At 38.1% G+C, this 15,118-nt stretch overlaps 1 protein-coding gene across 3 annotated transcripts in view; it reads right to left on the bottom strand.

Moving 5' to 3' along the window:
- Nucleotides 1–6,740: 6,740 nt before the first annotated feature.
- SPTBN1 (spectrin beta, non-erythrocytic 1) overlaps nt 6,741–15,118 on the bottom strand; it is a 259,598-nt gene continuing 251,220 nt past the window's right edge. For all 3 annotated transcript variants that reach the window (XM_074206243.1, XM_074206236.1, XM_074206249.1), the window contains 4 exons: nt 13,279–13,517; nt 12,568–12,741; nt 8,693–8,735; nt 6,741–8,080 (listed from right to left, as the gene is read on the bottom strand). In XM_074206243.1, the coding sequence (XP_074062344.1) occupies nt 7,865–8,080; nt 8,693–8,735; nt 12,568–12,741; nt 13,279–13,517 (672 nt within the window). In that variant the 3' untranslated portion in view covers nt 6,741–7,864. The remainder of the gene's footprint in view (nt 8,081–8,692; nt 8,736–12,567; nt 12,742–13,278; nt 13,518–15,118) is intronic.

The raw sequence follows: 15,118 nt of genomic DNA, 5'->3' as shown, positions 1-15,118 counted from the left end.
GAACCTGGAGTCAGGAGGACCTGAGTTCAAATTTGACCTCAGACACAATAATTGCCTAGCTGTGTGACCTTGGGCAAGTCACTCAATCCCCATTGCCTTAAATAAATAAAAACATTTTTTAAAAAGTTAAACTTGCCCAAGGTCACATAGTGCTCTATTCACTGCACTCCCTAGCTGTGCCATAGATGGCTTAGACACCTGTAGCCTTAATAAAGGAATAAGAATACTGTCAAATTCCATCAATCCAAGTTAAAAATAAATGTAAAAGAAACCATCATTTTGGAAGATGCAAAGTAAAAATGCAAAGAGAAGGGTTATGGTCTTCATGGAGAGACAAAGAAAGAAAAGAAAGGAAAGGAAAAGAAAGGGATGGGGAGAGTCAGTTGTTGCTGTTGTGTTAAGATATATCCAACTTTTCATCACCTCATTTGGGATTTTTTTTGGCAAAGATATTGGAGTAGTTTTCCATTTCTTTCTCTAGCTCTTTTTACAAATGAGGAAATTGAGGCAAATAGGATTTGAAGTCATGAGGATGAGTCTTCCTGATTCTCTTCATTGCATCACCTTATTTATCTCCTCATGACAAGATGGAGACAGAACTCAGAAGGATTCTTTCACTACAAAGATATGTTGTTGGAGGAATGGGGACAATTATTCAGGCCATAATGCCACAGTCAGAATAAAACAACCCTTAAGCTCATCCAACTCCCCTTGCTGTAATTCCATGTTCCCAAATCAATTAATTCTAATTTTCAGGTACCTTGGTACATACATACATCCATAGTGGATACAAGTGTTCCAACTACTTGAACACTATATCCCCTATTATAATTGAATAAATGGACACTTGGATTTACAAATTAACCTGATTAACAAGGATTAGTTTTTCCAAAGTGTGAATACCTGGATGAATTGATAAAAATTACATACGCAAAACCGAGGACCAGAAAGACACAGACATACAGTCTTCATCTGTGGAACCAGTTGATTTTCTCTATAATCTTAACAGAAACTCCAGCTGTCAACATCCTTTTGACACTTTTGCTGTTGTTCAGTTATTTTAGGTGTATCTGATTCAAGTCACCACTTGAATTTTCTTGACAAAGATGCTGGATGGTTTGCTTTTTCTTTCTCAACTTCATTTTACAGTTGAGGAAACTGAGGCAAAGATACTGAAATGGCTTGCCATTTCTTCAGTTCATTTTACAGTTGAGGAAACTGAGGCAAATGGAGTTAAGTGATTTGCTCATAGCTAATAAATGTCTGAGGTCAGATTGAACTCAGAAAAATGAGTCTTCCTAATTTGAGATTCAGAACTCTAACCCCTGTATCATCTAGCTTCCCATTGATACTTTAACTGAACTAAATCTTTGTAAATCCTTAATTAGCTACCTTGAGCTGTCCCCTTTGTGAGTTTACCACTGACCTGTGGCACTTAAGTTTTGAAAATTCTTTCCATGGAAATGTTTTTTTCTGGGCAATCCTCTAAGTCATGTGACAAAGTTTACCATTTGTCAGTTGCAAAAACAATGCATACCTTAAGTATTAATTTGATAGAGGTTTGAGAATGTTTTTTAGGATCTTAAGTTACTCTGAAAGTTGTTTACAGTCACCAGTGCTTTTCTGCTGGTGTCTACATAAAATATATTTAAGTTTAGGATCCGATTCATGGCCCATAAAACGTCTATGAAACCATTTGGTTTGGTGCTGCCAAAGCAACTGCAGGTAGGACTCAAAACTCAATAAATCTAGGAGCAATATCATAGCAGGCTAATTTTTAAGTCAAGAATTTTGTATGGCCCACAAATTTTTTAAAAATATCCTAGTGGCCCTTGGCAGAAAAAAGGTTACTCATCCCTGGTTTAGGAGCTTTTCTAAACCCTTAGACAAAGCTTGGAGGGATAGAGAATGTACTGGCTGTTACACCTTACTGGAAAGCACTCACTCTTTCTCTCAATCTTATGAATTCCCCCCCTTTTTTTTTCAGATGCCATTTAAGAATCATCATCTATAGGAAGACTGTCCAATTCCCCACCTCCCCCTAATCTTCACTTTACTAGTGCATTGCTTCTCAAACTTCCCTACATTTAACTACTTTGAATTTATGGTAACTTTTAATTTTAGTCTGAATCACATAGAAAAGGGAATATAAGCAGGACTTGAACTCAGATCTTCTTGACTCTAAGACTAAGGCACTGGAATCTATCCATTATACCAGGTTGCTTCTTTCAGACACATGTGCCCATGTACCTATCAGATTAATCTGTCTGGGGGTGGCTAGGTGGCATAGTGGATAAAGCACCGGCCTTGGAGTCAGGAGTACCTGGGTTCAAATCCGGTCTCAGACACTTAATAATTACCTAGCTGTATGGTCTTGGGCAAGCCACTTAACCCAATTTGTCTTACAAAAAAAATAATAATTAAAAAAGATTAATCTGTCTGATTAAATAACATGTAGCCATAACCAAATTAATGAGTAATGGCAGCTTGGTCATTCAGTAAATAGAATACTGGGCATGGAGTCAGGAAAATTCATCTTTATGAGTTCAAATCTGGCCTTGAACACTGACCCTGGACAAGTCACTTAACCCTGTTAGCCTTATCTGTACAATGAGAAAGAAAAGGCAAACCATGCCAAGAAAACCCCAAATAGGGTCATGAAGAGTTGGACATAACTGAAACTACTGAACAGCAACACCACCAATAAATACAAACAAGAAGCCAACCTACACCCTTATAAAAGTTGCCAAAATAAGATTCACTTTGTCAGATCTGAACTAGAGCTCTTTTGGATTTGTCTCTAAACAAACCTACACAGATATAAGAGATGTTCAATAGATTAACATGATGTCAGACCACATTAAGAGGTCCAGATAAATCTGAGATGAACTGTAACTCTGTTATTTGCTTTTCAAGGTCAATTTAAGGGGGCATACAATTGCCACTCAAATACATTTTGAAATGAATAAATGAAAGGAAAATGTCAGTATTGTTTTCCCCAGAAAATTAATAATATTTCTGAAAGTAACTCATATAGCAGAGAAAATAAAGACTAAAAGTTCATGTTTGTTGAGTTTGAACTATTAGGGAAAACTGAGCTAAGAGATAATAGTACTCAAACTCTAGCAGATTCACTGGCTCCTCAATTCTAGTCAAAATTATGGAATGAAGGATGCAGTCTCTATTAGCTTTTTGGAGGAATTTTCCTTTCCCTTTGAAGGACACTTCAGTGTTCTTCTCCCAATCTCTCTTCATCCTCCCTTTTCTCTCAGATCCACAGAATGTAAGGGGGGAAAAATAGGGTAACTAAAAAATTCAAGGAAATTGGTAAATATTCATCTTCTGAAAGCCTGTTTTCCATAAAATGAACACCAAAGCAAGGACACAGTGATAAACAAACACCCCCAAGGCTAAGTGATAATGCTCTTTTTTCTCCATCTGGAAGAAATAGGGTTTTCCTCTTTGAATAAACTTTGAAGAAGTCTATCCTAGCCAGTTTCATCTAATGGGACGATGCCATTCAAAGCTTTGGAGTGAAATGAACCTGTAATAAGTATCCCAAGATTTGCAAGTAATACTGTATAGGAACCAAATGGTTGAACCTTACCTAAACCAAAATTCTAATATGACTGGTTAAGGAGACAATATGTTACGTTCCTCCAGATCTTTTCATGGAAGCTTCTCAGATCTCATCTGCAAAGAAATGAGTTTAGGTAGTAATTAGGGGAAACACCAAAATTATCAAAGATTCAGGTTCTTAACCCTAACTTTTCTTAATAGGATTTATTCTATTCCCTTATTCCACCCTTCAGTTAACCTGGTGTCAATAGGTGCCTAAAATTGAGACCTTATGTTCTTTATCACTTTTTTTTATTGTACTAAAATAGAGGAATGGGAGGCAGAATGAGCAAAGGAGAGTGGTTTTAGAATCAGATAAATTGTGCCAAATTTCAACTCTGATGCTTATTCCAAAGCAGTCTCAAGCAAATCATTTTAGCTTGTTCTTTCATCTATAAAGATGAGGGGTTTTGTTTCAATGGCCACTTAGATTCCTCTAACACCTAGATCAAGAATTCTTAACCATTTTTAGATCATGAATCCCTTTGTCTGAGAAAGCCTATGGTATGGATCCCTTTTCACTATGTTTTTAAATGCATAAAATCAATAGTATTAAAAAGAAAACAAATTATATTGTCAATTTTTTAAAGTTCGTGGACTGTAAGTTAAAAACGCCTGCTAGACTCAATGTCAAATTATCTAGGGGTTCCTTCAAGGAAAAGGTGGTTCTCAGCATAAACTTCATAGGTTTCCAAACAGGATGCAAACATCTTCCTTCCTAACTAAGCCACTGGAATTCCCTTACACAGTGAACAAACATATCCTCATTTTCTAAACCTGCCTTCTTTGACATGGGTGGAGATATGGATTTTTGTAGTTCGTTTGTTTCCTAGGGGAACTATTAAAGAATATTTCTCTAAACAGAAGAGCATGTCTCTTTCCAGAGAAAAAGTAATGAAAGGTCAGAAAATGTTAAGGAAGAGGAATTTCAAAAATTTAGAGGAAACCATGCATGGCCTATGGGGACCCGTGAGGAAAGGCTATATAAATGTCACAAGTAAACACTGCCCTGCCTCAACTTAGTAACTACAAATATGAACCTCACAAGCAATGTCATTTTTTCATTCAAGGAGATAATACCCTATTTATTCTGTTCTGATGGTATTTACTCCAGTTTACTTTCCTCCTTGCTCAGATATGTACCTAATATAATACTTCTATCCTTGGAGGTAGCTTTTTACAAATCCTAACTTTGGGGCAAAAATATACCTGTTAAAACAAATGATGATGATCCTTTCAACATTAAGAAATAAAAACTAGTCATATGCTAAGATCATGCTAGGTCTATAGGGCTTTTAACACTGAATAGACTTATTTTATTTATATATAAATATAAGCATGCTTAAATTTATTATCACAAATTATGTGCACCCACATATGTGTATGTGCATATAATCTATGATAACATATAATATATATGAATATATATCAATTCTTGATTACCTGGGCAATAATTACTGATCTACCAGAGTTCCTTTTCTTCCTCTCCCCACTCCCAGCCTATGTGGTGGTCCTATTTTCAGTATCTCCACTTAGAAAAGAAAGGGACCCATTTCAATACCTCAGTTCCTTTGTTGGGAAAAAAAATGCATTAACCAAGAATCAAATAGTAAATGGCAAGCACTGGATTCCAAGATGCGTGTGTGTGTTTGTGTGTGTGTGTGTAAATTTATATGTATATTTGGTTTTTGCAAGGCAGTGGAGTTAAGTGACTTGCCCAAGGTCATACAGATAGGTGATTAAGTATCTGAGGTTGGATTTGAATTCAGGTCCTCCTGACTCCAGTGGATGGCTCCACTACACTACCTAGCTGCCCCTCAGCTATATTTTCAACTAGCCATATGGCTAGTTAATGGACAAATTAGTTCTTTCCTGTATTTGTAAAATGAAGAAGTCGGACTAGAATTCTAAGTTCTTTTTTAATTGTGATTTGTGTATTCTGTTTTCACCTGAATTGGACGACTGACAAATACAAATACACTGACAAATCACATACCACATTTCTTTCACTTATTGATTCTTCTGAAATGATCTCTTAACATTCACATCTAGGGGGTGGCTAGGTGGCGCAGTGGATAGAGCACCGGCCCTGGAGTCAGGAGTACCAGAGTTCAAATCTAGCTGTGTGGCTTTGGGTCACTTAATGCCATTGCCTTGCAAAAATTTTAAAAAAACCCAAAACATTCACATCTAAGAACAGGTCAGCCTTCTACTTAAGTCTTTCCCCCTCCTAAGGTATAGCAGTGAAGCCGGGCTACACTCTGGCAGGAACTATCAAAGCTGGAAAGGCTTTGCATGCGGAGTCCAAAGACAGACTAAATGTTCTATTCAAGCACCACATCTAGTTAAGTCTGGAGAAGCTTAGCTACCAGGTGATGGTTTCTTTAAGTCACAGAAACTCATGAAAAGACGTACTTAGAGGTTGCAACTGGCACTGATGGGAATATTCAGTTTTGAAAGCATAGCTCTTTAAAGATATTGAAATACTGGGTAGGAGGGATAAGGGGCAATGACTTTCTGTAGAAATAACCATTAATTGGCCTAATGGGGATAGTAACAATGAAACAACAAAATGACTTATAAGGTTGAGAAGGAGTCCTTCAGTTTGAATCTCAGTATTGATGACTTGCCATACACTAAGTTGTCAATGAATAGTTTATTTAAAAAAAATCTTCACAGTACTGTAAATCATTTTTATATTCACTGAAAGATACAGTCCCACTATCAGAGAAAAACAACTAATCAATACACTCTGGATATTGATGTGGGCAAAGCAGATCAAACATTTCTAATATTTGTAGTGTTCATCTCACAGTTCAGCTTTGGTAAATTAAGTGCCAAATCTTTGGACATTTTGTTACAAAGCTACACCACCTTTATTTTTCTCTTTGCTTTCATTAGGACAATTTCAAAGCAGGAACATTATACCTCCCTCCCCTTCCAGCCACTTTCTATCGCCACCCCCCTCACCCCCAAAACCCCAACCACTTCCAAAAGCACAAACCGTGCCTCATTATAAATAGCCTCCTTGGTCTTCCCGACTTGGGAACGTCCTATTTGGTTTTCAATCAGTGACGGAGGAAACCAACAAAAAACCCCAAACAAAAAAACTATCCATTGAGTTAGTTTTAAAAGCATTTAATGACATAGCATATATTTAACAGATAGGGTAAAAGTTGAGAGGTACAGTTCACACAGCCCAAGACCACTCTGGCCCGAGGCAGGCCCAGTCTCTGAAAGTTCATTCCTATTAAATGTCATATTGATTGTGCAGTAAGATGAAATTTTGTCATTACAATAGTTACAGTGACAGAGAAATGCACACTATGTATCAAATAGCAAGGTAATGTAGCAAAATTATAACACAGTGCCGCAGCTCACAAGCAAGTAACCAGCTCAGGAACATGACTTTGTCCAGTAAATGCTTCAGTTTCACTTTTACACTTATCAATGTTTAAGGGTTTATTATACATCTAGTTTTATTATACTTTGTACTAGAATTATCTCAAACATACAATATAATGTATTTCAGCAAAAAAAAATTGAAATTACAGATTATTTAAAACAGTTATCATCAGTTTGCTATTCCTTCTTGTACACCAACATTCTTAACTGTCACACTGAATGCAGAAAAGCCACATGTGGGTGTTGGTTAGTAAGAGATGCCAGGGTACAGATGGTTCGGTCTGCCAAGTTAATGTAGAGTTGTACTCTTGTTACAGCTGATATAATAATACACACTATCCGTTTTCATAAAGGTTAGAGCCATCATCGGAGGGGAGTTTCTAAGACTCAAGAGAACCACCATTAAAGTAAATGGAAGTGAACGTGTCAGAAAACCGCTTCGTCTGTCTCTGGTGTGCACAGTAAATTCTGTTTTGAAAGCACCGCTGCCTTGCATACCAATAGCACTGGGTGGGTGGGTGGGTGGGGGGTGATTTCCAAGACAGCCTCACAAAATTGAGGAACAGTTTAAATAGTAACATCTAATCTATATTAATTTCATTTAAAAAAAAAATCAGGTCTTTCCTCTCATAAAAGAAAGCTGCCCAATGTGCCTCGTTACTTTTATAACCTGAAAGGAATTTTGTTTTGTTTTTTTTCAGAAATTCTCTATAAATAAAAAAAGAAAAATTCAATCACATTGAGGAACATTAGGCACAGAGAGTAATGTATTGGTTCTGAGCTTTGCATGCTGGAATTTCACTGAAAAGATAAGAGAAGTACAGGGTGGAGAGAGGAGAGTTCATTTCTTTTTTCCAAAAAGACTGAAGCGCTTCTCTTTGTCCTTCTCTTTGTCTTTCTCGCGCTTGCCAGGACTGGACTCGCTGGTGATGGTCACGCTGGCCGGCAAGGTCTGGGCGCGGCTGGAGGCTGGCGTGCTCTGGGTGCTGGCAGAGATCTCCCCTCTGTCCGAGGAGATGGCTGTCGTGATGGCCTGGATCCACGAGTTCATTTCCTCCTGGACAAAGAGAAGATGACAAGAAAAGTGTCAGAAGGGCCTGGCTGGGGGCAGGGCAGCTCCCAACCCTGTGCTTTGGAAGGACAGGGTCTGCCCTCAAGGAAGAGGAGGGGCAGGGAGAAGGGGGCTCAGGCAATTCAGCCACAGCTTAATCTGCATTTAAGCTGAATTCTGGGGAAAGGGCCAAACTGGTCAAGCAAAGGCTAGAAAGAAAATCCTGCATGTCCAGGCTCTTGTTGATGATTTTTGTGTTCTACTCCCCACTCTTTCCTCCAGAAAAAAAATTTTGAAAGAGAAGAGGAGAGAACATGCATTTGCAGGTTCATTTCTCTTTCTCTAAGAAGGAAGGAAAAAAATATAATCTCTCCCTCAGATTGTTGTTTTCTCATCATGCGGCTCTTGCAGGGCTTTCTGCTGAAGGCAAACTCCCTTTGCTTTTCCTAGAGGAACAGGACTAAAATAATTTAATATTGGACATGAAGAAGAATAATTAAAAAGGAACTCTGTTTCCAGACTCTTATCTGGATTATAACCAGTCTTTTCAGAATGGCTTGCAACCAACTGTTTTCTCACAAATGCTTATTTTTGAGTTAATAAATCATTGGAACTTACATCATCTTTGGCTTGGAAGAGGTACTCATTGCCATCATTAAGTCTAAAATTTAAAGAAAAAAAAAGAAAGTTAAGGATTACATTTTAAAAATGCAAGTATTCATATCAATCCTTAAGTAAAACTACAGTGACTCACAAAGATATACTAGCTCTCTAAAGGAGTCCACCTGGGGGTATCAACCCATGAAGGAAGGGGCTGAAAGTCCACATGGGCTTCGTTCCATGTCACTCAATGCCTTTATTGGACATTAAAGAAGTCATAGAATTTAACTAGAGGAATCTCCGGCCATCCTTAAAAGTATATTATAGGATGGTTTGTTGGTCAACCATAAAAATCCATTTGGTTTGGGGTTAAAAATTATTATCCTTTAAAAATAAGTCTTCTGGAATGTAGCTGTTGTATCTTATTCTCCTGAATTTCTATCTCATTTTTTAAATTGGGAAGCTTGGTAGTATAGTGAATAGAGCTAGCAAGACTCATCTTACTGAGTTCAAGTCTGGCTTCAGACACTCAGAAGTTGTGCAACCCTGGGCAAATATCACCCTCTTTGCTTCAGATTCCTCATCTATAAAATGAATTGGCAAAGCCTTTGCCAAGAAAAACCCCAAATGGGATCATGAAGAGTCGGACACAACTGACTGAACAATAAGAACTTTAAAACTCACTGACAAACAGTCTTACTTTGGAGACTTCAACTCTTTCCCTCAGTCTAATAGACAAGACACAGATGATGGATGAATTTTCTGTAGAAAATCATCTAAACCACTTAAATCACCTACATAGTATGACAGTTGGCTCTTTTTTTTTCCCTTTTAAGTCTCAGAAGGAAATTCCAGTGAAATCATCCAAGGGTATCTAGGTCTAAGAACCCAAAGTTTTATCCCAAACTCCAGAACTTTAGGGCAATGGAATTTAGACTCTATTTAGAAAAGCCATTTTCAAATTCGAGTGACCAATCAAACAAAACAAGCACTTTTAGAATACCAACTAAATATCTTTTAAAAAGATTTGTATCTTTAGCACAGGCTGGCTGAAGAGCTCTAATTATTAGTGGGTCTTCCTTTATATTCAAGTTAAAATTGATCTATTACTGCCACCCCTTAGATCCTTACTCTCAAAGAGAATGCCAAAAGTAGCTTGTGCTACCCTACTGAAGGGCTTTGTTGTATTGTTCTAAGGGAAGGGTAGATCTTCCCATCCCCAACTATGAGGGGGTATAGAACAAGAGATGAAACTATAAAAAGGCTAGATCCATGAATGGATCTATATGGATTTGGGGGGTGGTGGTGAGAAAATACAGGGAAGGTTGGTTCTGTTTTTTCAAATGACCAATTTCTGTCTTCTTTAGATGAGCGAATAGAGAGAATGGTGAGAGGAGGGAGTTGCTTCAAGGGTATGTTCTGTCCACCCTCTGAATGCTCCAAGAGTACAAGGTAGAAAGGAGTCAATGAGTCAAATGCTCTCAGTTTTTCCTTCCAGTTCTTTTTCCCCCCTTAGTTGCATGTCCAATTCATTGATTTGGTCTCTTTTGTGGATGAAAGTGTTTAGAGATATAAATTTTGCCCTCAGGACTGTAGTTTTTCCTTCCAAAGGAAGCACAGCCCATCCCAATTTTCCAAAGATGGAGCATTCATTTCTACATATCAATAGGAATTCATAAATCACATTACATAGCCTGTGAATTCTTATTAGTTCTACACACACACACACACCCTCATCAAAAATACACACAAAACATTAGCACTTCTCAAGCTCTGCCTTTGAAACATGTTGGGGTTTTTTTTCTCTTCATTTTTATCCCAGAAAATAAATTTTCTGTTATTCAGTTGCTATTAGCAAGTGGAACTTTTGAGCTGGGAAGGGAGAAGTGTTTGACTCTGTGAGACAGCAAGAGTTGAAATCTGAAGATTCCAGAGGTAGTTGGAGATAAAAAGTTACATGAGTCAATTTTGCAAAGGGAGAATATACTCACAGGTGCCAAAAGCCATTTCCTGTTTATCACTCTCAGGCTACTGAGTCACTTCAATTTTAAAAGAAAGCTGGAAAGGTCTCTAGCCAGCATCCAGTTTAGCAACCCACTGCATGAACCCTGACAGAAGGATCATCTAGCTTCTGCTTGAATATCTCCATTTAACAAGGGACTCACTGCCTGCCTATCAAGCTGGCCTATTCCAGTTTTGGATTATTCTAATGGTTAGAAAGTTATTCCCCAAGGTGAATCAAAATCTGCCTCTCTCTAACTTTATATCTATTGTTCTAGTTGAGCTATAACAAACAAGTCCAATTAGGCTTCAAGGAACAGTCTCTCAAATATATCCAAAGTCAACTGTTACATCCCTACTGTCTTCTTTATGCTAAACTGCTTCAGCTTCTTCATTCCTTATATAAGATGACTTTAATACCTTTCACCATCCTGGACATGCTGCCTCTTGTCCATATCCCCTTTAAAATCTAGACCCCACCTCCAACAGTTTCTTGTTCTTAAAAATGAGTTCAGTCTTTTACACTGTCCCCTTTTTACATAAACTACTAAGATGGACCTTTCCCCCTTTTACTTCTTTCTTGAGCAGTTGACTTTTTTAGGCCTAAATGTAGGAATTAAAATTTATTTCTTTTGAATTTTATATTATTCAGTGTCTTGCACATTGTATGCATTAGATATTTGCTGAATTAATTCTGTGCTATTTTTCTAGCCTATCAGTTTAAACTATCCTTTTTTAGTTTTCTATCATCTCTAAATTCTATAAGTAATTTTATGTCACTTTGGTCAATGATTTTTTTTTTAAACTAATAGGATCATGGATGGAGGACTGTGACATGCCACTAGAGACATTCCTTTTCCCTTCCCATTGTCATTAACTCAACATCACTGCCCCCCCCCTTTTTTTCACAACATAACTAATATGGAAATATTTTTATATTATTGCACATGTATTACTTCTATCTGATCAACTGCCATTTTGAAAAGGGGGAAGGGGAAGGAAGGAAGGAGGGGAATATTTGGAATTCAAATCCTTTCAAAAAATGAATGGTGAAAACTGTCTTTACATGGAATTGGAAAAAATAAAACACTATTAAATTTAAAAAATAACCTCACAGGATATGATTTTCAACAAGTTATTAATTCAGAAATATAGTAAAAACCAGTGGGCTTACATTTCACCATGTTATCCACAAGGTTATACCATGAGAGATTTTCCCAGTTCTCATACCTATACCTATTATACCTGTCATTCCTCTGATATGTCAATCTAATAACCCTCTCAAAAGACAATATATAGTTAGCTTGACATGACGATTCTAAAAATAACTCTACTTTCTAAAAGTTTACAAATCATTTGCAGCCATCTAGATAACTTTTTTAAATAACTAAAAGGTATATTAAATGCCATCTTGTCCACCAAACTCCATTTACATTAAAAAACTAACCGAGAAGTGTTAAGTGATCTGCCTAGTGAAAATGAGATAGTAAGTCAGTGATAGCTGGGACTTGAACTTAGGTCAACTGATTCCTGTGATAGGATACTGTTAACAAAGCAGACAATGACTTTGAAAAATGTGAACTATATATAAATAGTTCACATTAGGTTTTTAGATAACATGGATCTTCTTAGTTTATAAAATATCCAAACTCTAATCACCTTCCCCACCCCACTCTTTAGGACTCAACAGAAATATTTATAAACCTAAAAACTAAACCAAAAATTAAGTAAGCCTAACAACATGCTACTTTTCATTTTACTGAAGATGAAAAAAATTCATAGGAGAAGTAAAGTCATTATTTATAGAGGTTGCTTGAAAGGAACTAATGTCCAAAGTCAGAAATAAAACCCCTAATTCTGTGGAGGCATCAAAATTTTTTATGCTTACTCACCTTAACTTGAATACATGTTTTTTCTTTTTGTAGTCAACCGCTACTTCACAGGATGCTTCTTTCAAACTCACAGGGATCTCACTGTGGTAGGGAATACCAGAACTAGCTGCCTTTGAATCTTTGTAGAAGCCCATCTCTTGGTTATTAATCACACAGTAGACATTATGCCACGACCTAAGGGGTCACAGAGAGAAATAGCAACTTAAAATATTTTTCCAGGTAGAAATTTTCCCCTAAATAGTCTTTTCACACATACACACACACACATAAGAGGATATTGCAACCATTGTGCTAAACAAAATCAATCCCTTTTAAGACAAAACCACTTATAGATCACTACTATTTTCTTCTTGTCACTGGGAAAAACATAACTGAATAAAGGATTGTTTATCTGTCCACATGAAGTTCAAGAATATTGAGCTGAGGGGCACGCCTAGGTGGCACAGTGGATAAAGCACCGGCCCTGGAGTCAGGAGTACCTGGGTTCAAATCCAGTCTCAGACACTTAATAATTACCTAGCTGTGTGGCCTTGGGCAAGCCACTTAATCCCCATTTGCCTTGCAAAAAAAAAAAAAAGATTATTGAGCTGGATGGTAAGCATATGAATAGAAAGTTAGCTAGAACCTAGGGTCATGTTTTTCAAGTTATTCTATAAGGAGATAATCAGACATTCTGCTCTGGCCTCAGTCATTACCATTATTGGTCCTTACCTGCTTGAAGCTTTCTTATTGTGAGCTTCCCATTCATGCTTCCTATTCAAGAAGCCTTCCATCTGAGCTGATGGGGTCTCCTGGGTCTTGGCTGGTAAGGTGGCTGCTGTCTGCGCCTGGATCAAAGTCTTGGCTTTTCGATCAGAAGTGGGGGAGGGGATGGGACTGGATTCTTTTGAACTGGTTCTCTGCTCCGTGGCTCCATTGACCATTTCACTTGTTTCCACAGTTTCTGCCATCTGGGGATAGTGGAAAGACCATTCAGCTAACCCAGAACCATGCTTGGGAGGACTTAAAACGCTAACTGACTTTGTACAATGTGGCTGTGTATAAACTTCTTGGACAGACTGAGATAGTACAGTAAAACCCTTTCACGTCCCACAAAGCCAACTAAACACCAAAGACATTAGAAGGTACGGAACAGATTAATACCCACCCATTTTATAGGGAAATGGAAAAAAAACTAATTGTCAGTATGAGTTTTACTGCACTTTGCTCTTCTGGTTAATCCATTTTCTTTAATATAACCCAATTCCATAACTCCGTTTCTATTACTGGTTACTCGAAACAAAAGACAACAGGAACAGTCACGCTTATTATATATGAGAGATCGAGGATGTTATACAGCAGCCACCTTACAACCAGGGACACCAGCAGAAAGTTTTGAGTTTAAATGAAAGGCATTCACAAACAAGTCAGCGAACAAGCCTATCAGAGGTACACAGAAGCATCCCCCCCACCCCAAGGAAGAAAGGAGAAGACCTAGAGTTTCTAAAAATGTTCCTTGCTCACCTCCCGCCCTCTTTGCCCATTCCCCCCCACACATCATCAAAACATGCAGAAATTAGGATGACACCATGCAATTCATGTCCACCATCTCAGTTAGGTTTTGGATCTTAAAGCTTGGGGGAGGGGAGGGAAGAAGAAGGCAAGTCAAACATCCACGTCTGCCAGCACTGTATATTAAGTGGGCCGTATTTGTTGTTAAAGGAACTGGAGAAAGCCAACCACAGTCACTCAACACCACACAGCTATTTACCCCCAAACAAAGACAGAACCAGGGCCTTCCCCATCACTTGCTTTGTTGATCGCGTTGCCTTGCTGAACTGAGATCGAGATAGCCTAGAGAGCAGCCCAGTTTCCAGCGGCTCTGACTCATCACGCTGGAGACGTCTTCAGGAGCCGTTCATCCACAAGCTCAATTAAATTGTAACCCTGACGGCTTTCAGCTTTGGAAATGCAGTATGGTCTTGGTTCATTATCATTCTCAGCCTGTGTACCATTAACTGTGGACCATTAACCGTAGCAGCTCCCTGGCTTGTATGACCAGGTGTGGGATTAGCAAGTTACTAAAGCTGGGTGTTGCTAAATGCTTTAGTGGATTACAAACATCCTGCACCCCTCGTACGTAGACAAACATGGAGGTTGTAAATGGCACACTAATTAGACACCCGCTCCCTGGCATTGCTGCCCTGAACCAGGATCACCCCCAAAGAAATGGCAACAGCCTCAACAGAAAGAATGGCAAACTGGCCACCTCTGAGAGAACGTGTTGGACCTAACAACTGAGTGTCAAAGACTGATTCTCTTATACCTCTTCTAAAGGACTGGGACTATAAAGGTAGGACAGTAAGTGATATTCAGCCAAACCATTTAGAATACTGGTTGGCTGAAATCCCAGAAAAGATGGAAGAATCATAAATTCTACTACATTTCAGGACCCTGGATTTAATCCAAGCCAGACTAAATTTCTACAAAATTCCATTTCCTCAAATTATGTCTAACTAGACCAGAGTTAAAATGGGAGTAGATACTATGCAAGTTAATGATTTCAGTAATC

This window comes from Macrotis lagotis, chromosome 1 (assembly GCF_037893015.1).
Source record: "Macrotis lagotis isolate mMagLag1 chromosome 1, bilby.v1.9.chrom.fasta, whole genome shotgun sequence".
NCBI classification, from domain to species: domain Eukaryota; kingdom Metazoa; phylum Chordata; class Mammalia; order Peramelemorphia; family Peramelidae; genus Macrotis; species Macrotis lagotis.
The sequence above is the reverse complement of the archived record's forward strand: the minus strand, read 5'-3'. Positions and strand labels throughout refer to the sequence as shown.